We start from the raw sequence: 25,435 nt of genomic DNA, 5'->3' as shown, positions 1-25,435 counted from the left end.
CTTGGGCTGGAGCCTGGGCTCTAGGACCCTGCGAGGTGGAAAGGTCCTAGAGCTCTGGCTGCAGCCCGAGCCCGAATGTCTACATCACAATCAAAGAGCCCCTTAGCCTGAGCCCCACAAGACCAAGTCAGCTGGTATGGGCCAGTCATAGGATTTTAATTGCAGTGTAGACATAGCCGTGGAGACTCTCAGAAAGAGACAATACAGTGCCGTACTGACACTCTGATGCATCTCCTGCTGGCTAGGGATCACCTGTGCTAGCAGGAAGCTAGGTTAGGGCTCATAAAGTTTAAGGCCCAAAGGGACCACCAGGGGCTATCAGGGCCAGAACCAGTATGGGGACACATGGTCCCTAGAGTAGGGGCCAGGTGTCACATATTCTCCAGGGTCTGCTGGGTTTGGGGATGGGCCCAGTGGCCTTTAAAAATCCAATCCTCAGGGCAACCCTCAAAGAGACTTCTTTCTCCAGAACCCTGTCCTGTAGGTTTGATTATGGAAGGGGCTTACATAGCCAATTATTTGTTCTATCCCTTTACTATGACTGTTTTTTTGCAGTGCGGTGGCTCCTAAGGGCCCCAGTCAGGGAAAAGTGCTCAGCACTGTACACGCATAATAAAACTATGATCCCTGCTCTAAAGAGCTTGCAGTCTAATTGTATTACTAAACACAACAGGTTGTTTTGACTTATGGACTAGTAATTGCCAGGGTCAATCTCCTTTCATTTACTTTTCTCAGACTTTTACTGCTTCACCAATTATCTGTGATTTGTCAGAGATACAGTAAGTCAGTTAAATAATTCCCTTAGTAGGTTTGGGCCCAAATAAATTTCATATTCATATGACTAAAGTTACTCACATGGATAAATATTTGCAAGATTGGGATCTTAGAATGCTTTTTTAACAGCCAGAAATATTGGACAAAGAATTAAAAATATAAATCAATTAAGTAGTTCATGTAATGGCATGTTGCTTTAGTTTTATGGCAATAGTTTTAATTTAGTTTCTTCTAATGTCATCTCTGATGTGCTTTCCAAGTATACTAGTGTTCTTTCTTTAAACATTTATCTTAGTATTATACTAAAGAGCTGAACATAAATGAAATCTAATTAGTAGGTACTTTGAGCTTCTGTTTTACTGAAAGAATAATTAAGCACATCTTCATATCAGTGTATGATTTCCTCTTCACATATAGGCTTTGCCAATCCACAGACGGGAATAGCGAACATGTCGCAAAGCAGTTTACATAATGCACTTCACATCTATATGAATGGCTCAATGTCCCAGGTACAAGGATCTGCTAACGATCCTATCTTTATCCTTCACCATGCCTTCGTTGACAGGTGAGTTTGACTCTTCCTCGTAAAACTGATCTGTTTTGTGTATTTAAAATGTGCTTTTTACATTAGTATCAAACTTCAGATAATTTAGATGCTATTAAACTTACAATATTTTCAGACATACATAACTGAGCTCTTCATTAATTTAGTCTAATTGACAGCAATAGTGTTGTAATTTTCATACTTTTATGAATGTTCACCATATTAAAAGAGTGTTAAAAAACTAGACAAATGTATTAATAATAATTCAGTGATTTTGTGGTGAATAGAAACGTATTCAGTGTCAAGGAGTCTGAGTCAAAAATGTGATTTACGTTAACATTCCTATGATCAGATGGAATTCCCCTCAATTCCAAATATTAATTTTGTTTGAATCGATCATTCACAAGAAAAATAATCATATCAATTGTTCATAAACAAAAATGTCAAAATCCAACTTTTCAGTGCAACACACAAAACTGTGAAAGCCTTCAGCTGGAACAGAAAGGAGCTGTAGTTGTGCAGACAAAAAGAAAATCAAACCGAAGGAAGCCAGGTTCGTTAGAAACAGGAAAAGAACTTCAGTTCTGCAAACAATGGACAAAATTGCTAAGAGAAGGATTATTTTCCTTCTTCGACAAGGTAACTAGTCTAGTGGATGGAGGGAAGATGTTGACATAATGTATCTTGATTTTAGTAAGGCTTTTGACAAAGTACCACGTGACAGTCTCATAAGCAAACTAGGGAAATATGGTCTAGATGAAATTACTCTAAGGTGGGTGCACAACTCGTTGAAAGACTGTTCTCAAAGAGTAGTTATCAATGGTTTGCTGTCAAACTGATAGAATTCAACCAGATGAAATTCAATGAAAACAAATGCAAAGTGCTACACTTAGGGGGAAAAAAATCAAATGCACAAACACAATGTAAGTGGCTAGATGGTAGTACTGCAGAAAAAGATCTGGGGGTTACAATGGATCACAGACTATATAAGAGCCAACATGTGGTGTGCAGGCCTGTGAGTTCCCAGACAGCCATCACATGCTGGCTGCCACCTGAAGTCTTCTGAAACCCCAAGGGCCAAGCAGCTAGCAGGACTACAACCTCAGCCAAGCACCATGCACAAAAGCGCTGATTGGAGGATTGACCAGCTCCACCAATTAGTCCAGCTATGCTAATTAAGCCAGAAGGAAGCACAGGAAGTTGACTGAGCAACTAGGTGATTTACCACAGCAGCAACAGCAGATCCTGCTCATGCCTGCATTCTACACCCAATCCTGCTCCTGATTTCTGCTCCACTCCTGGCCCTGCCTTCTCTCCTAGTTCCCACCATGCTCCTGCTCCGTGCCTGATCCTTGCCTAGCTTCCTGGCTCTAACCCCCAGCTCTGACTTTTGACGCCAACTCTGGCTTGACCCCTTGGCTCTGGTAGTCAGCAGTTGACTCAGTTGCTGACTCTCAACCCAGTTCCCTGACCTGGACGCCTGATCTGCCCACTACACCTGACTCCTGCTCTGACCAGTAGGCCAGACCACCTATGTCCTGGTCCCTAACATGCAGTTGCAAAAAAGGCTAATATCATTCTGGGTTGTATTAACAGGAGTGTTGCATTTAAGATGCAGGAGGTAATTGTTCTGCTCTACTCTACTCAAAAGTGTCTAGTTTTGGGCACCACACTTTAAGAATGTGGACAAATTGGAGAGAGTCCAGAGGACAGCAACAAACATGAGAACAGTTTTAGAAATCATGACCTATGAGGAAAGGTTACAAAATTGGGCAAGTTTAGTCTTGAGGAAAAAAAGACTGAGCAGAGACCTGATAGTTCTCAAATATGTTAAGGACTGTTATAAAGAGGACAGTGCTCAATGGTTCTCCATGTCCACTGAAGGTAGGACAAGAAGAAATCTGCTTACTTCACAGGAGGGAGATTTATGTTAGATATTAGGAAAAACTTTCTAACTAGTTATGGTCTGAAATAGGCTTTCAAGAGAGGTTATAGAATCCCTGTTATGGGAGGTTTTTAAGAACAGGTTGGACCAGGGATCGGCAACCTTTGGCACACGGCTCGCCAGGGTAAGCACCCTGGCAGGCCGGGCCAGTGTGTTTACCTGCCGCGTCCGCAGGTTCGTCCGATCGTGGCTCACTAGTCGCGGTTCATCACTCCAGGCCAACGGGGGCAGCGGGAAACGGCAGCCAGCACATCCCTCATTCCGCACTGTTTCCTGCAGTCCCCACTGGCCTGGGATGGCGAACCGCGGCCAGTGGAAGCCGCGATCGGCCAAATCTGCGGACATGGCCGGTAAACAAACGGCCCGGCCCACCAGGGTGTTTACCCTGGCAAGCCGTGTGCCAAAGGTTGCCGATCCCTGGGTTAGACAAACACTTGTCAGGGATGGTTTTATTTGATCCTGCCTCAGTGCAAGGTAAAGGACTTGATGACCTCTCAAGGTCCCCTCCTGCCCTACACTTCTATGATTTCTGTGACTTTCCAAGATTTGAAGCTGAAATTAAAAATGTAAAATATTTTGTTTGCCAAAATAGATTTTATATATGTGTCTACAAATATTTGTACTATAGCATTGCTATTCATTTGTAAAGACCAGAAAGCAAGCAAGAAAGAGACATGGCCAGTTAATCAAAAGACAACTGCAAAATCATAAATATCTGATGAGCAATGCTTTTAAAATAGGTTGAAATTTACCAGATTCTTATCAGCTGAAGATCTGGCCCTAGAAATATAATTTTGTTCTTTTAAAATGAATTTTGCAAAAATTGATGTCACTCCCCCACAGAAAAATTCCTGCTCACGAGGGTGAGTGGTTTTCTCAAGCCCTGTCCTCTTCCACACATCACTCTGCTCAGTAAATCAATCAGTTAGCTGGGCTGGAAGAGGTAAAACTATAAAGCTAGGAATCACCTGTGTACTAAAGACACTTGTGACAAAGTCAGGCCGGACAGCTGCAAGACGGTGTGGGAAGGCAGATATGTTAGCCCTAGAATGTTAAAGGCCCTCTTCCCTATAAGCTGAGAAGGGGTTACCTCAGGTCAATTAGGAGCACCTGGATCCAGTTAAGGGCTGCCTGAGACCTTTTAAAACCAGGAGAGAAAGATGATCTGCTACCAGGCTAGTGGCAGCAGGAAAGTAAGCTTCTCCAGGAGGGGAAGCTACAGCTTCTCCCCATAGGGGAAGCAGACAAACCTGAGTGCCTGCTAGGGGAAGGACTGGTACCCTGGGGCAGACTACAGGGCAATCCCCAGCCCCAGTGAGGAGGCAGGGGAAGGTGTCACCGTTTGGTTTTGTGTTTATGGGACTATTCCCCTTTTGTTTGGTGGAGGATCATCCTGTAGGCCTGCCCTGGGGCCTACCCAGGGAATATGGCCAAAGGAGCACGGAAAGGGGGAGGATGAATGCTGCCCAGAGTGTGCTGGGGCTAATTTATCCCAGGACCGCCATCACCAGAGGGGGAAGTGCTTGGTCCGGTGAGATGAAGGAGATGCCTTCCACACACTGCAACCCATATTTCCTCACTGACCATCGTAACTGCCCCAGGACACATTGAATAAGATAGTTGACATGAGACCACAACCCTCAGAGCAGAAGACCAGTGCCCAGTCTTTCAATAATTTCATAATTTATTATATGCCTAGAGCCACAAAGTCCTCCCAGGTGGAATTCACCCCACACAGTGGGACCAGCACAAGATCTATGCATCACTTCAGTCCCACTGAGACCAAGGCTTACATGTTGCATAGGCCCCCATGCTGAATTTCACTCCTAGTTATTATGAGCCTCTGGAAACACTTTCAAAAACTGTAATCATTATCAATTTTCTAAGATAAACTTTGCAAAGAAAACATCATGGGATCCTATTGGTATTGACGAAGTAAATCACCGCACACAACTGTGAAGACAATGCAAAAGCTATGGTGCAACCTCATACTGTCTGTGGCAGAATAAATGTTACCACCACTTGCAGCTAATGGTAATAATGCTGCCTTTTGCATAAGTGACAAAAATACATTAGCATGATTAGGGTTACTTAGCAGCCTTATCCATGACAGATTAATCATGCTTTTAGTTGTAATTAGTAAGTAGGTGACTGATAGGTAAGTACAGTACATTTAATAAACTGTTCCTCTCCTACATAGTCTAAGGGCTGTGGAGGATTCCTTTTATGAGAGGCAGGTGGGCATACAAAGAATAGTGTAGAAAGAGAACAATAATCACTGCAGCAGTGCGGAAAGTTTTGTCTCAAGCTCAACTTTTATGCTTCAGTCAGAATGCATTAGAACTCTGATTGTAATTACAGTGTTGGGTCAGTGGGTTTCTATTTCTAACCCTCTCTGCCTAAAGACTTCAACAGGAGTTCCCTACCCACTGGAGTACTTAGTAAACATTAGGAGACCTGTGAGGTGATGGCCTACAGAAGGGAGATTTAAAAAACAAAAAGCCTATAGTGCAAGTAGGTATACACAGACAGTGATACCAACCACTGTTGTCGACCTTCAGACCCTCGTAGAGGCAGAGAACTGTGCTATATCTTTAACTTTTTTTCAGAGAGGAGGGATGGTCCAGTGCATTGGGTGATAGCCTTGGTGATAGCTTCAGGAGATTCAGGTCTAATTCCCCACTCCACCAGATTCCCTGTGTGAACTTGGACAAGTAACTCAGGTGCCTAATTTCCATTGACATCAATGGAAGTTAAGTGTCTGCATAACTCTGAGAATCTGTATCTTGTGTCTCTCTATCTAACAGGGTTATTGTGTGGACAAGTACATTAACAATGATGAAGTGCTCAACTATTCTGGTTACGGGGGCCATAGAAGTAGGGCAATAGATGGATTTTAATTGATTTTACACAGAGGCACATGATGCACAGCAGGATACGCATGGTTGCTCTGCTCCAGCACAAGTGTAGAGTGGAGTCTACCAAGTGCAAGCAAAGCACTAGGCATCATCAAACACGTATAATCTATTGCGGACCGTTGCACCAGCCAGGGTGACCATGGTTGATGGTGCTCCACTAGGGACTGTGTAGTGAACTACCCAGATCTGGCTCAATCCTGTGATTCCACAAATCTCTGGTGCGGCCCTGCAGATGGTGTCAGGTAGTGTCATGACATGCATCCCTTCATGTGTTGAAAAAGTTTGACAGCACAATATGCTGGGGTGATTTTGTCCAACCTGGTGACAGTGCCAGAGCAATACCAATTTTGAAAATAATGAGCGGTTGACCTCAGATCTCTGTGAGATTGTAACATTTCAATCAAAGCCAAACCACTTTATTTTCAGGATTTGGTGCTGGCAGCACACTGGAATACCTCTAGACACTCCAAGTCCGCCTGTAAGAGGATCTAGGTTTCTGACCCATATAACAATACAGATTTGATAGATCCTGAACTATGTCATGTCTCAGTCAAAGATGTTTTTGCATCCATAGGTGAGACATGGACTTCACAAAAGAGGTGGTGAGACTCATTAATCAAAGAACGTCTGGTCTGCTGAAACCATTTGAACTCTGCTTGTAGCCTAGGTAGATTAATTCATGAACTCTGTCCATGGTACTTGACTACACCTGCACCAGGGGGTTCTGGTGGTCCAGCTCTGATGTTCTGGACCTCTGCCATGAGATGTTCAACCCCAAGTGTGGGTGGGATCTTGGAAGGCAGGGCTGAAATTCTCTGACAAGCACTATGGATGGTCTTCCATACTGAGTGATAGTGGGTCTCCTATTCATACCCTCCCCTACCCGCAAGTGTGCAGGGTATAAAAAGGGGAAGGGCAGCAGATTTAGGTGGAAAATGATGTGTCTGCAATGTGCCTTATGCTAATGGGATACTTAGCAATACAGTCCCTTCTTCAGTCCCACCTATACAGCTAGACTGGAGTAACTTGGTGCCCACCCAGCAGCTCTGTCGTCAATGCAGGATCGGGTTCTTCACCTATTATTTGCTCGTTAGTTGGTAACTAAGGGCCAAACCCAGAATCTAATTTTTAAAAGCAGGTGATCTGCATGAACTTACTATTAGGTGGTTGTACAACTGGTTGGAAAACTGTACTTAGAGCGTAGTTATTAGTGGTTCACAGTCAAGTTGGAAGGACATGTTGAGTGGGGTTTCAGAGCAATCTGTCCTGGGCCTGGTTCTATTCAATATATTTATAAATGATTTGGATAATGGCATAGAGAGTACACTTATAAAGTCTGAAGATGATACCAAGCTAGCAGGGGTTGCAAGTGCTTTGGAGGACTGGAATAGAATTTATAATGATCTTGACAAACTGGAGAAATGGTCCCAAATAATAGAATGAAATTCAATAAGGACTAATGCAAAGTACTCCACTTAAGAAGGAATAATCAATTCCACAAATACAAAATGGGAAATGACTGCCTAGGAAAGAGTTCTGCAGAAAAGGATCTGAGGGTAGATCCCAAACTACACTCTTAGTTGATCCCTAGGCACTACTAGTTGATCCCTAGGCATGTTTACATAATAAACGTGATTCATAATTATTAATTGTTATTATGTGGATGATTCAAACAAACAAAGCATCCAGTGTTAGAAATGGAGTTTCAGAATTGGTCTCAGGCAGGGCCGGCTCCAGGCACCAGCCCTCCAAGCATGTGCTTGGGTCGTTACCTGGAGGGGGGCGGCTGTCACCCGGCGAGAGCGGGGCCGCGGCCGGGCTCGCCGCCCTCCTCACGGCGCTCCGGCCAGCCGGGGAGAGTGGGGCCCTGGCTGGTCTCGCTGCCCTGCCCCCAGCGCTCCGGCCAGTCGGGGAGAGTGGGGCTGCGGCTGGGCTCGGCACCCTCCCCTGCCGTGCTCCCCGCCAGGGGGTAGGGGGGCGGCGGGAGGCTTTTTTGCCTGGGGCGGCAAGAAAGCCAGAGCCGGCCCTGGTCTCAGGCCACGGGATTTTGTTGCTGACCCCTAACTAGTGGCATAAGTCATAAACACAAAGCAAGCCTGAACATAACTCATCAGGGCTTTCGTCCTTTCTTGAAATGGCTGGACTCAAAGGATGGACCCCATTTGGACAAGCTGTCATGTGATATTAATGGATAATGAGCAGAAGGCCCTGGAACTTCTTGTTCACAACTAGGACAGATAGAAATGCCGCATTTTGCTTTGGGTTTTTTTTTTTTTTTCCTGACAGAAAATAGTTTGACAAAACAGAAATTTTCATCAACAAATTTCCATTTTTGTCAAAACCTTTCAGGTTTTTGTTAAAAAACTGAAGATTCCAAACCCCCAAACTTTCAATTTATTGGTAGCCAAACCCCCCACATTTCTGGGTTTTGGTTTTCAACAGCCTCCTTCCCCATCCCCAAAAAATTACTGATGACTCCTAAAAAGGGGGGTCATTTGAAATTTTTCACCATAAAAAAATATCATTGCTTGACCAGCCTTATCCACAACTCTCTTGGATTTGTTGTCAGCCTATTTATAGCACTGTTGGATTAGATACACCTGTTCAACCAAGCCATCATTAGTAGCACCCCAGTCTCACAAATAATAGAATTTAGTACCGTCAAATTAAACTGAGATCCTAGCAATTGGATACATTTTTGGATTTCGCTAAGCTCAATGATGGTCTCAGAGCCTAACTGGAACAATACTGACTTTGAAGTTTCACATCACAATAAACATGTAGGCATCCATATTTTGACATTGCTGTTGGCTGTATGATGATCTTTTTGCTAGCTGCCATTTAGGGCTAGATTCTTGCTTTAGGAGGCAGCATTACACAGTGATGTGTGTCCACACGTGCATGTGTGAGCATTCTACCGTCTAAGGATGTAAAATTAAGCATACTACCACCCAAAGGGTGCTAGAGAGGGAGACACTGTAAGAGGAGGCCACTGATATTCTTCCAAACAGGTACAGTTGGCACTCCCCTAGCTATCATCCTCTGAGCCCCATGAGAACTCCACTATTCTGCCTGGTCAAGGCTATACAGCAATGCCAACTGTCCTATTCCTCTTCCCCAGGTGCTCTCAGCCCATTCTGGATGGCTGTCAAGCTGACAGGCTGGAGCTATATGTCTCGGTGCAATCTCATTCTAGTATTGTGATCTTCAGCTTATTTTTATTATTATTTGTATTAAAATAACATGTAGAGGCCCCAGTTGAATTAATGACCTGTTGTACAAGGCACTTTATATAGTCAAAATATTTTGTGCGGGTATTTTTCCTGTCAAAAAAACAACATTTTGTTGAGAATTTTTTTCTGGAAAAACATCCATTCCAACTAAAAAAAATTCAATTTTCCTCACAGAAATGTCAAAATAAAAGCTTTCATTTCTAATCAATATTTTGAAATGCAATGCTTTTTTTCATTTCATCTTAAAATATCATTAAACCATAAAATGGCAGGAAAATGTTATCTTATTGTGAAATGCTGATTCAAAAAATGATTTTATTCAAACTAATTCAAAATGGTGTGCAGAAAAAACTGAAATTTTTCAGCTGAAAAATTACTATCAAATTTTTCATTTGAAATTTCTTATGAGAAACATTTCAGGTTTCCAACCTGTTCTAAAACACAAAGTGAGCTAGAGTCCCTGACCTTGAGAGACTATAATCAAATTAGAAAAAAGAGACAGAGTGGGGAGAAAGACAGTATTATCCCCTGTCTGCTCATGGAGACTTCAGACAGAGAGATTAAGTGAATTGCCCAGGGTCGCACAGGAAGCATGTAGCAGAGCTGGCAACTGAATCAGGATCACCTGAGTCCAGTACCTTAACCACAGTGGTTAAACAGGGATTGTATGACATTAGTACATGGATTAATTGGTTAATATTTATAAAGCACTGAAAAGATGAAAAACACTGAGTAAATGCTAAGTTTTATTACATTTTTCACTCAGTGGGGCTCAGGGAGTCTCATGTTGCTTTGTCAGATATATTGGCAAAAAATGATGACATATGTGACAAATAATATTCTCTGGAACTGCATGAACTGTGGCTTGGAGTCATATTAGATTTGCTAGACAAAGGCAGTTCAAGAGGCAGCCATTAATAATGCACCACCATCCACAGTTACAGTAAACCCATAACATTTCATGTCAAGGATTTGTCAACTCATGGTCCTGATCTGTCTGTGTCTGGGAGGGTTAGCACTAGTCTGTTTCCAGCTCATTCATAAGAGAAGTCTCTCCCTGACTTGCCCCCAGCAGAAGGGCCAGGCACAATTAAAGTCTTTGCACTCAGGGACAGCAAGGACTACACAGTGCTAGACTCTGCAATGCTTTCAAGAGCGGTACAAGAATGGCCTCTGGGGCTATTCTGTGCTGCTCCCAGTGCAGGGGTGTGATGTTCTGCAACAATATAGCCCCTAGTGTTTCCAACTGCTGGTTCATTCCATAACAGTTTTCAGCATGATGATGACATACAGTATCATCATGCTGGGAGTTGGGTGGAATCTCTCTGAAGCTGATGAATGTAAAAGCTGCCCTTCATTCAGGACAAATGTAAGAAGTTAAGCCCTGTTTGGAGTGAGATAGCTCAAATCATAGGAGCCACAACCCAAAACATATGTCATATGTAAGGTCTATCAGAAACTGAGCTCTGTGGGTGGAGGGGTTTCACTGAGGACTGAACACAAATACAGGAAGATGGATATTGTGGTGGTGGTGGTGGTGGTGTGTGAGAGAGAGAGAAGCAGTCAGGAAACACCATAGAAGCAGAGAAGGCAGCAGAAAACCAAGAACAGCCAGATTAACACTTGTAGCATGCCCTTGAGAAAAGCTCAGGGAGAATTTTGTCAATAAACAGATCCTAACAGAGACATACCTGACTGATTCACCAACTTCTCCTACTAATGGAAACCACCACCAAGACCAAGGACAGTGGCTAATTGCTTGGGTCAAAAGGGGCAGCAATATTCAATGTACTCCTGGGGGAATTCTGCGCCAAAAAGTTAAAAATTCTGTGCACAATATTTTAAAATTCTGCAAATTTTATATGTCAAAATAACAGTACATAATCACACCAGTTTCAATTATTTTTGTAATTTATTTCAAAATACCTATTGGCAAGTATGTCTGTAACAATACAGACACAAAAAAATTCCCCCAGGAGTAGAGTATTAAAGAAACCCCTATGACAACACAGTTCCTGTTTCTCTGCCCCTTCCCTCCTGCCCAGACGGGGGCCAGACACCTACTGTCCCTCCCCCCAAGCCCAGCCATGGGCCCCTCCTAGCCCAGACACACACACCCAGAACACATCCATGAGCTCCCCTATCTCAGACATCTGCCCCCTCCTCCTCAGACCCAGCCATGGGGGCCCCAGCCCTGACACCCCCCCCACCCCACCCCACCCCACTCCTCAGAAACCCAGGGATCCAGAAGGAGAAACAGCCTGATGCTGGGTCCCAGGTTTGTGTGGAGTTTCCTGCCTGCCGCTGTCTCCTTCCCTCAGGGCGTGCTGGGAACTGCAGCTGCTGGGAACCCTCTAGCTCCCTCCCCCATCCCCAGTCAGTGTCTTTTATGTGCAAGCTGGGCTCTGCTGGGTCCAGCAGCCCCTAGTGGCAGCCAGCAGCACTGCAGCCCATTTCTGTGGGGGGGAAGGAAATTCTGGGCAAAAAACATTAAATTCTGCATTGTGCCGTGGTGCAGAATTCCCTCAGGAGTATCAATTGTACCTTTTTGGGGGGGAGGGGTTGTTAGAGATCACACAGTTTCCCTTCACAACCCCAGCATGACCTTGCGTCTGGTTAATATATACATAACACTTTCCTTTTATGTAAAGCTAGTTGAACTGAGCCAGAGTGGACAGGGAGTCAGCAGACCTGAGTTCTATTCCCAGTTCAGTCACAGGGTGACCTGGGCAAGTCACTTCATCTCTGTGCCTCTGTTTCCCCTCCCACCCTTTGTCTGTTTAGATTTTGAGCTCTTTAGGCAGGAGCTATCTCTTGCCATGTGTCTACAGATCTCAGTTGGGGCACTATTGTAATACGAATAACAATACACTAATTGCCAATATGAAAATACATTAAGGCTGTGATTTCCAAATATGCCTAAAGGAGTTAGACACCTGTGATTTTTGGTACCTAACTCCCTTAGCCTCACTCTAAAAGAATATTAGAAAAATATGATTCTATGCTCAAAGATGTCCTAGGCTGTGAAGCAGTCTCAGGATATTTCCCTATTCTCAAAGCCCACACGCAAATTAATTACGTTTTTCACAATGCTTCCATGTTGGCAGCTGCCTGTCAGATTTTCTGCCTCTCTCTCCCTTGCATACATTACAAAACCCGTGCTGAGAAGTGTGCCAGGGCAAGCATGCACAATGCACATCTAACAGGCTGCTCTGCAGCATGGAAATGTGTTGGATAGCGGGGAGGCAGCAATGCACATCCCTAGCACTTCCCAAATGAATAACAAAATTGCTTTATTAGCAGCCGTTGCTGTGCTGAAAGCCACCATGTCACAGACGGGACATCACCGAAACCAAAGTGAGCACAGTCAGGGTGGGCCAGAGGAGGGCTTGGTTAGGGGCTTTCAAAGTTCCTGGAGGCTGGTACAAGGGTGTATGACAGCAATTTTTGGAAAATATGGTTTTCATCTTAAAACTACAGTAGCTAAAGGAAAAATCTACACCCCACTTTTCTCTGAGGTGTTGATTAAGCACATCTAAAGCAGAGCAAGCCAATCTGTCTTCATTATCAGAATCACTTCAGTCACGTTCAAGGTTTCCCTCCCTCCTGTGGGTCTCACAATGTAACCTCTCCTCTCTGTGTCTGTTTCTGAGGCTGTGAACTCTTTGGGAAGGGATGGTCTCCTTTTGTTTTTTCACACAGTGCTGAGCGCACTATCGATGCTGAACCAAACAGGGTTGTGGCTTTTATGGCACATCTCTGATTGGGGGGCTGGCTGTGCTGTCCCAGAGGAGCTGAGAGATGGCGTCGTGCCTCAGGATCTCTCACAAAATGCCCCAGTACGCTAGGGTCTGTGTTTGAGAGGTGAATCATATGCCTAGGTAGTGATTTTTGGAACCATTACATCTATTGTATTGTACATCTATAAGGTACTTCTATGGCCTCCATTATGACAGTATCTGAGCAACTCACAATCCTTAATGTATTTATCCTCACAACACCCCTAGGAGGTAGGGCAGAGCTATTACCGCCCTTTCACAAATGGGGAGCTGAAGCACAAAGAAATTTAGCAACTTGCCCATGGTCACGCAGAGCAGGGAGTTGCACCCAGGTCTTCCAAGTTACAGACTAGCACCCTAACCCCTTGGCTAAAGGCAGGGTGAGGTCCTCTGGCCTGTATTATTCAGGAGGTCAGACTAGCCCTTCTGGCCTTAGCAATCTGTCAGCTGGCGAGCACATCCTCAAGCGAGTACGGTCAATGTAAGCGAAGGTCCCATAACATTACCACCCAAGGTGTATCTATATCCCAACCCACCTGGGGCAGTTATAGAATAGATTACTGTCCGGGCTACATATTATGCAAACAGTTAGTGATTTTAAAAGAAAAGGTTACTTTGCCTTCAGGCTCTGCTGAGAGAAATCTCGTTGTGAGAGAAGAGAGCTCTCTCCACAGTACAGTTGATCCAGACAAACTCTGATACAGACAACCAATGTGACCCTGAATTTCCGTCCCACCGCACCTTTGCAGTCATAGCTGCCATAATTGATCATACTGTAAAAATCACAGGAAAACATGGTATTTTTCTCACCCACATGCAGGCAGCATCTATTCATCAAAAAAGAAATGATCTATGGTTGTGATCTATATGCTTATGGGCCCTTGTGCACCTTAATAATGACAAGCTCAGAAGAAATAAATTACAGAGCACAGAAGTACGATCCATATAGGCAATCCAGCAACCTCTGTGGCCATCCATTTTAATCTACTTGGACACTATATTGTTATCTTTTTCTTCAGGGGAAACTAGTTATTAAACTTTGGAGCAGCTGGCATTTGTACCATCTCTTATTTCAAGTGATTTCCCCTTCCCTTCTCTCCATCCCCCCTAGATGCAAAATGTGGCTTTGTTGAACCAAATAGAGATAAGACCTTTTGGAGGAGGATTCTTAAGTTAACAATTTATTCATGCAACACAGCGTTGCATTTATAAATCCTTATTTCTCCTCTTTTGGAAAGCAGGTTATGTCCTAGTCCCCCTTATATGTAGTTTGTCTTTTACACACTATAGGAGGACACAATTCTGATCTTACTGGGTATGTCTACACAGCAAAGAAAAACCTGTGACTGTGCCATGCCGACTGACTCAGGCTTGCGGGACACAGGCTAGAGGGCTGTTTCATTGCTGTGTGGACTTCTGGGCTCGGGCTGGAGCCTGAGCTCCGGGCCCCTCCCTCCCTGCACTGTCCTAAAGCCCAGGTTCCAGCCCTAGTCCGGAAGTCCACACAGCAATAAAACAGCCCTGCAACCCGAGCCCAAGCCAGCTAGCATAGGCCAGTCACAGGTGTCTAGTTGCTGTGTAGACATACCCCGTGACACTGGTGTGAATTAGGAACAACTACCTAAGCAAACAGAGCTACATCATGTTGAAAATGAGATGAGAAAGAGGCCCACAGTTGTATCTATATCAAGGAACAGAATCTCCTCCTACACTTCGGTGGAGATACTGCTGACTTGGACTCATTTAATAAACAGACTGTTTTGAATAGGAAAAGTGCTTGAGTTTAGTTCAAACCTAGCTAACGTGTTCTCTAAGCCTGACAAACTCAACCTTTTCCTAATACAGGTGCAGGGTAATCTTTAGCTTGAATGTTACGAATGAAGTAGTAAGTTCCTGCTAGTCTATCCGATGGCCCTGATGTAGCTTAGAATAGTATTCTATTCCATATAGGGTCTTATAGGATACACAACACTGCAGTGTCTGAGAGCCTTCCAGTAGTGCATTAAGTGACACCTGTCATGTATGGTTCATTGTCTCATCCTTCAGCTAAAATGCATTTTAAGGTGTTATGCTGCATCTACACTAAGAAAAGGGTCAAGTTTAGGCCAGTCTTAGCATGCATTAGCTAAGCCAGGCCACTTTTACTCATCAAGGTGAGAAGAGACTCTTAAGAAGAGAGCCTGATTCTCTATTTAGGCAATAAATGCATAACACTTATTATTGTATAATGGCTTGGAAAATATTCTGCTGTAAACTGGGACCCCTTTTGCATCCATAGGCACACCTCAAAAGGCTTAGAGTTTGGGAAAAGTTTGGATACGCACCCAGAATTTCAAGTGCTTTTGCATACATAATAATAGACCAGCAATTCCATGACAGCTGGGTTCCTTGTGCTATTTCCAGCATATCTGCTCCAAGAAGTGCAAAGATATGAAAAATGAGGGTTAAGTGGGAGAAATTATGGTAATTTGAACACTGGAGCTTTAAAGAACGTTCACTTTGAGTTCAGTTCCTGAAATGAAGATACACATGATATTTGTATTTTTTTGTCCAGTACACATCTTAAAAGAAAATCTTCCGTTTTTCTGTGATAACTGTTCAGACTCTTGGAAACCTCAGCTGATTTTCTAACAAAAGCCATGAATGTCTTAATTTTTAATTATGCACTTGCCTTGTGGTCGGTGTAATCTGTCGACAACCCGACTGAGAGTCCCCCTGGTGCCCAATAGACAAGTTAAAAAAATTACGCTGTAATATACAGTGGTTCAATTTCAAAACATCAGCATTCGCCAGCAGTTATAGCTCGCCATTCACCAACAGTTCACCAGATGACACAGTGATACCTGAGATACCAGTTTCCCCCAGTGCCTAGAGTATGTTCACCCTGCAGTCAGAGATGTGACTACAGCACATGTAGCCATACCTGAGTTAGCTTTGATCTAAGTAGCTTGAACAACAATAGCAGTGACGTCATGGCAGCTGCTTGCGTAAATACCCAGTCTCTACTGCTGCAGCTTCACAGCTATTGTTATTTGAGCTAGCTAGATTCATAGATTCTAGGACTGGAAGGGACCTCGAGAGGTCATCGAGTCCAGTCTCCTGCCCTCATGGCAGGACCAAATACTGTCTAGACCATCCCTGATAGACATTTATCTAACCTACTCTTAAATATCTCCAGAGATGGAGATTCCCTAACCTCCTTACGCAATTTATTCCAGTGTTTAACCACCCTGACAGTCAGGAACTTTTTCCTAATGTCCAACCTAAATCTCCCTTGCTGCAGTTTAAGCCCGTTGCTTCTTGTTCTATCCTCAGAGACTAAGGTGAACAAGTTTTCTCCCTCCTCCATTTTGACACCCTTTTAGATACCAGAAAACTGCTATCATGTCCCCTCTCAGTCTTCTCTTTTCCAAACTAAACAAACCCAGTTCTTTCAGCCTTCCTTCAGAGGTCATGTTCTCAAGACCTTTAATCATTCTTGTTGCTCTTCTCTGGACCCTCTCCAATTTCTCCACATCTTTCTTGAAATGCGGTGCCCAGAACTGGACACAATACTCCAGTTGAGGCCTAACCAGAGCAGAGTAGAGCGGAAGAAGGACTTCTCGTGTCTTGCTCACAACACACCTGTTAATACATCCCAGAATCACGTTTGCTTTTTTTGCAACAGCATCACACTGTTGACTCATATTTAGCTTGTGGTCCACTATAACCCCTAGATCCCTTTCTGCCGTACTCCTTCCTAGACAGTCTCTTCCCATTCTGTATTTGTGAAACTGATTTTTCCTTCCTAAGTGGAGCACTTTGCATTTGTCTTTGTTAAACTTCATCCTGTTTACCTCAGACCATTTCTCCAATTTGTCCAGATCATTTTGAATTATGACCCTGTCCTCCAAAGCAGTTGCAATCCCTTCCAGTTTGGTACATCCACAAACTTAATAAGCATACTTTCTATGCCAATATCTAAGACGTTAATGAAGATAGTGGGCAGAGCCGGTCCCAAAACAGACCCCTGCGGAACCCCACTTGTTATGCCTTTCCAGCAGGATTGGGAACCATTAATAACAACTCTCTGAGTATGGTTATCCAGCCAGTTATGCACCCACCTTATAGTAGCCCCATCTAAGTTGTATTTGCCTAGTTTATCGATAAGAATATCATGCGAGACTGTATCAAATGCCTTACTAAAGTCTAGGTATACCACATCCACAGCTTCTCCCTTATCCACAAGACTCGTTATCCTATCAAAGAAAGCTATCAGATTGGTTTGACACGATTTGTTCTTTACAAATCCATGCTGGCTGTTCTCTATCACCTTATCACCTTCCAAGTGTTTGCAGATGATTTCCTTAATTACTTGCTCCATTATCTTCCCTGGCACAGAAGTTAAACTAACTGGTCTGTAGTTGCCTGGGTTGTTTTTATTTCCCTTTTTATAGATGGGCACTATATTTGCCCTTTTCCAGTCTTCTGGAATCTCTCCCGTCTCCCATGATTTTCCAAAGATAATAGCTAGAGGCTCAGATACCTCCTCTATTAGCTCCTTGAGTATTCTAGGATGCATTTCATCTGGCCCTGGTGACTTGCAGGCATCTAATTTTCTTAAGTGATTTTTAACTTGTTCTTTTTTTATTTTATCTGCTAAACCTACCCCCTTCCCATTAGCATTCACTATGTTAGGCATTCCTTCAGACTTCTCGATGAAGACCGAATCAAAGAAGTCATTAAGCATCTCTGCCATTTCCAAGTTTCCTGTTACTGTTTCTCCCTCTTCACTGAGCAGTGGGCCTACCCTCTCTTTGGTCTTCCTCTTGCTTCTAATGTATTGATAAAAAGTCTTCTTGTTTCCCCTTATTCCTGTAGCTAGTTTGAGCTCATTTTGTGCCTTTGCCTTTCTAATCTTGCCCCCGCATTCCTGTGTTGTTTGCCTATATTCATCCTTTGTAATCTGTCCTAGTTTCCATTTTTTATATGACTCCTTTTTATTTTTTAGATCATGCAAGATCTCGTGGTTAAGCCAAGGTGGTCTTTTGCCACATTTTCTATCTTTCCTAACCAGTGAAATAGCTTGCTTTTGGGCCCTTAACAGTGTCCCTTTGAAAAACTGCCAACTCTCCTCAGTTGTTTTTCCCCCCAGTCTTGATTCCCATGGGACCTTACCTATCAGCTCTCTGAGCTTACCAAAATCTGCCTTCCTGAAATCCATTGTCTCTATTTTGCTGTACTCCCTTCTACCTTTCCTTAGAATTGCAAACTCTATGATTTCATGATCACTTTCACCCAGGCTGCCTTCTACTTTCAAATTCTCAACGAGTTCCTCTCTATTTGTTAAAATCAAGTCTAGAACAGCTTCCCCCTAGTAGTTTTTTCAACCTTCTGAAATAAAAAGTTGTCTGCAATGCAGTCCAAGAATTTGTTAGATAGTCTGTGCCCCGCTGTGTTATTTTCCCAACATATATTTGGATAGTTGAAGTCCCCCATCACCACCAAATCTTGGGCTTTGGATGATTTTGTTAGTTGTTTAAAAAAAAGCCTCATCCACCTCTTCCACCTGGTTAGGTGGCCTGTAGTAGACTCCTAGCATGACATCTCCCTTGTTTTTTACCCCTTTTAGCCTAACCCAGAGACTCTCAACACTTCCGTCTCCTATGTCCATCTCCACCTCAGTCCAAGTGTGTACATTTTTAATATATAAGGCAACACCTCCTCCCTTTTCCCTGTCTGTCCTTTCTGAGCAAGCTGTACCCATCCACACCAACATTCCAATCATGTGTATTATCCCACCAAGTTTCAGTGATGCCAACAATGTCATAGTTGTATTTATTTATTAGCACTTCCAGTTCTTCCTGCTTATTACCCATACTTCTTGCATTTGTATATAGGCATCTAAGATACTGGTTTGATCTTTCCTCCCAGTTTTGCCCTGACTCTCCTTTCTCTCTGCCATTATAGCCCACTCAGATATGCAATCACACCTCTGATTGCAGAGTAAATATACCGTTAAGAATAAGAAATACCTGTGGTGACTTTATAGTATCTGATGACAAGCGCTAACTATGTAAATGGGGACCACTGCATGACACAATGCGTGCCAGAACTGGACTGTAGTTAAATTCTCCCTCCATTTGTTTTCCTTTTTCTTTCCCTTTTAGAAAGAATAAAAGTTGTAAATTCCAGAGGAAAATACACCATTCTTGCTAGATCCATTTTACTAAATGCAAAACCTACAGTATGTTTGTGGTGTAACATTGATGTAAAACTGTTGAGAGGTGAATCTCTTGTAGATTTGAAAGCCAGAAAGGATGATTGTGATTATCTAGACCAGTGGTTTTCAGTCGGGTGTTCTGCAGACTATGTCTAAGGGGTCCACACAAGGTGACCATGAAAATAAAGTTTCAGATTCCAGAAAAGGCATTCCATTTTTCTGAACAAAAGTATGTGAATACCCCCATCTACAGGTCAAAACATAGAAGTGTTGTCTTTACCATAGAAACCTGCATTTAACACCCTTTCTCATGCTGTGTCAAATGCTGTGCTGAGCTCATGCAATATTTATAGTTTATTTCTGTTCAGCCAGTTTTCAGTCTAAGGGCTGGTCTTCACTACGGGGAGATCGACACTGTTGCAATCGATGCAGCAGGGGTTGATTTAGCAGGTCTAGTGAACACCCACTAATGGATGGCAGAGCGCTCTCCAGTCAACTCCAGTACTACACCTCTCCAAGAAGAGTAAGTCGACTGAAGAATGTCTCCTGTTGACGCTGCACAGTGAAGACACCCGGGTAAGACAACCTAAGCTACTTCTACTTACCTAAGCTACATTATTCACATAGCTGGAGTAGCCTAACTTAGGTTGACTTACCCAAGTAGTGAAGACAAGCCCTAAGATTTCTATGGTAGGAGTCCACGAACCACAGTTGGAATTTCCAAAGGGGTCCGCACCTCCATTCAAAAATTTTTAGGGGTCCACAAATGAAAAAAGGTTGAAAATTATTGATCTAGTCTCACCTCCTGCATAACACTGGCCATAGGACTTCCCTGAACGACTTCCTGCTTCAAGTCCAATAACTGTGCTTGAACTACAGCATGTCTTTTAGAAAAACATCTAGCCGTGATTTTAAAATGTCCAGTAACAGAGAATGCACCACAGCGGAGGACTTACAAGGGAAATAACTTCTCCAGTTATTCTACATCACTTGTTCCAGGTTTTAAGATTCTCTCCTTGTACACAACATGTTCTTGTGCACAACATGTTCTAGGAAAGCCCATTATTTAACACCATAATGGAATTACATGCAGCAATGCAGTTTATGCTATCTTTTATCTTTCTCACTGGCAGCAAATGTGACTATTTTTATCATACGCTTATTCATTTTCTTGAATCATTGCTTCATTAGCCATAATCTGTGCTGCATATATTATTCATGGAACAATACATATCCAGCAATTTTTTTTGGTGGCTTTTTTTTTTTTTAATCACCATCAAATGACTCGCCTTCCTCCTCCCCCTGCCCCCGAACCCCTAAACCAACCTTCTTAAAATTAATTTTCCACTAAGGCTCATTTCAGTTATTTTTCTATAATCTGGTATGTATTGGACAGTGCTACAAGGAAAAGATTCAAATCCATCTGATATGTAATCACAGGAAAATGTTATATTCCTGCTTTTTATGGATGGGTTTAATTTTCTTTGTACGGGAAAGGTCTGCCCCTTACAACTCACCGTCTCAAAGCTCTTTGCAAAAGCAAAGTACATTTCAACAGAACACAATCATGCATGAAAATTCAAACAATTGAAGTGTCAGCCTAGTGGGAGTCTTCATTACCTTTCATCTTGGGGAATCATTTACCATCCCTTTTCACCTGGTGATGCTGAGGCACCTGGATGTTAAGTGACCTTGCTGAAATTCACAGAGCAGGTCTGTGGCGAAGTTCAGAATAGGATCTTAGAAATGTAAAGCTAGAAGGGACCTTGCGACGTCATCAAGTCCAGCCCTGCACTGAGGCAGGATCAAATAAACTTGGACCATCCCTGACAAGTGTTTGTCCAACATGTTCTTAACACCTCCAGTGATGGGGATTTCACAACCTCCCTAGGAAGCCTATGCCAGAACTTATTTACCTTTATAATTAGAAAGTTTTTTTCCTAATATTATTAAAATGGTACTAAATGTCTGTTTATGAATTCAGTTATTTTGCTACAGTAATAACACATTGCACATATATAGCACCGATCATTGGAGAATCTTAAATCATTTTAATGAGGCATGGTGACATGGTGTGGTGATTTCCTCAAGGTCATGCAACAAGTCATTAGCATAGCCAGGAAACAGAAGTCAGGTCTCCCCACTCTCAGTTCCCTGCTGTACCTACTAGCCCACATTGTCGCTGGTTACACTATATAAGAGACCAGATTCTGTCAACAAAGGCAAAATGCAAGTGTGGTGTATTGATTTGGTGGTAGATCTCTCCTTGGGGCAGGGACCACCTTTTTGTTCTGTGCCTAACACAATGGAGTCCATGATTAGGGCTCTAAGGTGCTACCATAATACAAATAATAATATTCAAAGGCATAAGCATTGTTTGGCCGGTTGTTGTGCCTTTGAAAAATCTCCCTTTTAGTTTGTGAAACTGCATATTGGTTAGAGCAAGGTTTTCCAGTGACTCGCAATTTAGGTTCTGAACTCAAGACACCTTACAAAGGCTGGATGTTCAGAACCAAGGTGCTCAGAAACCCATAAGGCATCCCAGGCTGAGCATTCAAAAATTAAGGCACCCATAAGTTGAGACAGCCACAGCATCACCCACCTTCGAAAATCCTGGTCTTAGTTCCTACTTCTGTCTAAAGATACTGCTATGGTTTCCAGTACCATATGTATATGAGCACCTCACAATTTCTCTATTAGACAGAGAAGTACTATTATCCCATTTCACAGATGGAGAACTGAGACACAGAGACTAAGTCATGTACCCAAGGTCTCCCAAGCCCTAGTCTAGTGTTCTAATCACAGAACCATCCATCCTGTTTGGTTTTGCACGTTTATTTAGTGGTCACTGAACCTCTTTATGTTGCAAACTGTTTTCTGGAAGTTTAAGCTGATCAGAGTTTCTATTCCAACTTCCTTTTTTTGTTTAAATAGAAGTTAAAGTTTGACAAAATTGAACAATTATTTCAAATCTGATTGCCTCAGCTGAGCATTATTATTCTGACAAGAGAGTTCTTCTAGACAAGGCTGATGAAATTAGCTAAAAAGATGAGAGCCACAAATGAAGAATTTAATCAAGATTAATACCTTCATTTTGGGGGGTTGACAAGGTGGATGAACACAGCAACTCTTTCATCTATTAAATTGTTTGGTCCTAAAAAAGAACTGAGGTTCTGGTCCTAGTTCTGCCTGGTTGGGAAAGAGCTTTCATTTGCTGGCATAAGCAGGATGTTTCTGAATTAGAGTCAGCCATTTTTCTCCGATGATGAAAGGTGCAACTTGCATGCAGAATCCTTGTATAGCTTATAGACATGTTAGTGCCGAGTTCAGCTGTTGGGGTAGTCTGGAGAAACCCTTTCCCTGAACTGATAAAGATTAGATTACCTATGGTAGAAATATACATCCCCCAACTAATGGCCAGGGCATGGAGCATTCTCCACAGCCCCTCACCAGTCACTGTAGCTGGATTGAAGTGTGACTCACAGCTCTGTCTTGCACCTTCCTGGTGGTTCCAACCTCTGAATCCCTGATCCCGCCCCTAGCTTGTCCCCAAAGTTTGCCTCTGCAACAGCAGTTTCTAAGCCAGCATGGAGCCCTCCTCTCCCATATGTAGTGGGTGGACAGGCTATCCCTTGTATCTGATCACTCCCTTCCCCATTCAAGGAGATTCCTGAGCCGTCCATGAGCATGCTGCTAATGTGTGAATTTCCCCTTGTGTGATGAGATTATTGCAGTGTAGGCACCTGGAGATCAGGACAGGGATTTCAGACACAAAACCTAACATATTGAAAATATGTAGGGACAAAATTAGAAATGCCAAGGCACAAAACGAGATCAAACTAGCTAGAGACAAAGGGTAACAAGAAAACTTTCTACAAATACATTAGAAGAGGAAGACCAAGGACAAGGTAAGCACATTACTCAATGCGGGGGTGGGGGGGGAATAACAACAGAAAATGTGGAAATGGCAGAGGTGCTTAATGACTTCTTTGTTTCACTTTTCACCAAGAAGGATGGTAGCGATTGGATGTCTAAAGTAGTGAATGCCAGTGAAAATGAGGTAGGATCGGAAGAAGCTAAAATAGAGAAAGAACGAGTTAAAAATTACTTGGACAAATTAGATGTCTTCAAGTCACTAGGGCCTGATGAAATGCATCCTAGAATACTCAGGGAGCTGACTGAGAAGATATCTGAGGCATTAGCGATTATCTTCGAAAAGTCATGGAAGACGGGAGAGATTCCAGAAGATTGGAAAAGGCCAAATATAGTGCCCATCTATAAAAAGGGAAATAAAGACAATCCAGGGAATTACAGACCAGTCAGCTTAACTTCTGTATCTGGAAAGATAATGGAGCAAATAATTAATCAATCAATTAATTTGCAAACATCTAGAAGATAATAATGTGATAAGTAACAGTCAGCATGGATTTGTCAAAAACAAATCATGTCAAACCAACATGTTAGCTTTCTTTCACACAGAAACAAGCCTGGTGGATGGGGGGAAGTGGTAGATGTGGTATATCTTGATTTTGGTAAAGCTTTTGGTTTGTGTAGATAAGATGGGTAATGGTGAAAATGGTGTCAGTGTTTATTTTTCGTGATAAACTTAAGTTACCGCTCTGTGTCTGTATCCTGGCACTGTATCAAACAATGTCAACCTTACCCCCGTCCTTAGAATAGAACTTTTGTCAACTTTGTCAACAAACTTTTGTCCTCCCTCTATTTATTTAATGTCATTTTCCTAGATGATACTTCTTAAGTAAAATCTGAGCATGCATGTGAATATCAGAGCGCTTTGAAATATCAGCTCATAAGCCAGAAACTTTGTTCCCGGAGCATAATCTCCAGAAGGAGCTCCTACAGAACTGAGCAATAAATATGCACAATACATTCTCAGAAAGCTACCAGGACTCCAACTCACAGTACAGTGCTGCTGTTCGGGTTCAGTGGCCACAGCACGTCGCCCTGAGCTTTAAGAACCATGACATTTTGATATCACCTGATTTTGAGCGGGGAGGGGCTGTATGTCAAACCACCTTGTTCAAACCACCTCCAATTTGGACCACTAACACTGCCCCAAGCCATCACGACGCCCAGCAGTTTTCAAGACAATCTAAATAAGCATGTGGATTTTAGACAACCTTGGAGAAATCAGTTGTTCAAGAGTAAGCTAGTCTCAACCTTAACTATAGTGCTACCACCCTGCTATACTAAATGAATGCTTAGACGGATTACAATGTGCCTAGATTCTAAAGAGCACACATATTAAGTATGAAATCAAAGGGACAGTAATACACTTAACTCAGTCCCATAGTTAACATTCTGGTTATGTGAATTAGTAGAAATTAACTATCCGAAAGCACAACCACAGTGTAATTACACTAGAATTGCTGCATAAATTACAGTCACCGAATTATAAAACATAACCAGTATCTGCACAGCATTGCAGATACCAAGCCTGAGCCTTCACTGGCTTGCACTTTGTGCAGCACTTACAGCTGTGCTGAGAACCTGGTAGGCGTAAAATGCCAGCATGCTGATTTGATAGCGTTTTACACATACCCCCAAATTCACTTTGGACAGGTATTAATCACTCCTCAGGGATCAGGGTAGCGAATCAGGCCCTCTGAGTTTCCCTGTTGTTGCAAAGAGGAGCATTGTTGTCTATTTACAGTATTAATCCACATTCTCTTTCTTCTACAGTATTTTTGAACAATGGCTTAGAAGACACAGACCTCTGCGAGAAGTTTACCCAGCAGCCAATGCACCCATTGGCCACAATCGTGAAAATTACATGGTCCCATTTATTCCTCTCTACAGAAATGGAGAATTTTTTACCCCATCAAGGGAGTTGGGATATGATTATGAATATCTAGCAGACCCAGGTAATGTTTAGTGATAAGCGAATTCTGAATCTGCCACTTTTATATAGCATATATCTGTGAAGAGACTGAGTTCAAAAGGTGCCTTCTTAATCAGATTTATTCAGTGAGAGTATTCAAAGTCATATCTGGTTGGTTTAGTGACCAAAGGAAGTTTG

General features: G+C 42.8%; 1 protein-coding gene across 1 annotated transcript in view; it reads left to right on the top strand.

The window, feature by feature from the left end:
• Nucleotides 1-25,435, top strand: part of TYR (tyrosinase) — a 71,712-nt gene that overhangs the window by 32,154 nt on the left and 14,123 nt on the right. Inside the window, exons 3-4 of the mRNA XM_005304066.4 lie at nucleotides 1,192-1,339; nucleotides 25,099-25,280. Coding sequence (XP_005304123.2) covers nucleotides 1,192-1,339; nucleotides 25,099-25,280 — 330 coding nt within the window. The remainder of the gene's footprint in view (nucleotides 1-1,191; nucleotides 1,340-25,098; nucleotides 25,281-25,435) is intronic.

Source organism: Chrysemys picta, chromosome 1, assembly GCF_011386835.1.
Source record: "Chrysemys picta bellii isolate R12L10 chromosome 1, ASM1138683v2, whole genome shotgun sequence".
Taxonomy (NCBI): domain Eukaryota; kingdom Metazoa; phylum Chordata; order Testudines; family Emydidae; genus Chrysemys; species Chrysemys picta.
This window is presented reverse-complemented; position numbering and strand designations above follow the sequence as displayed.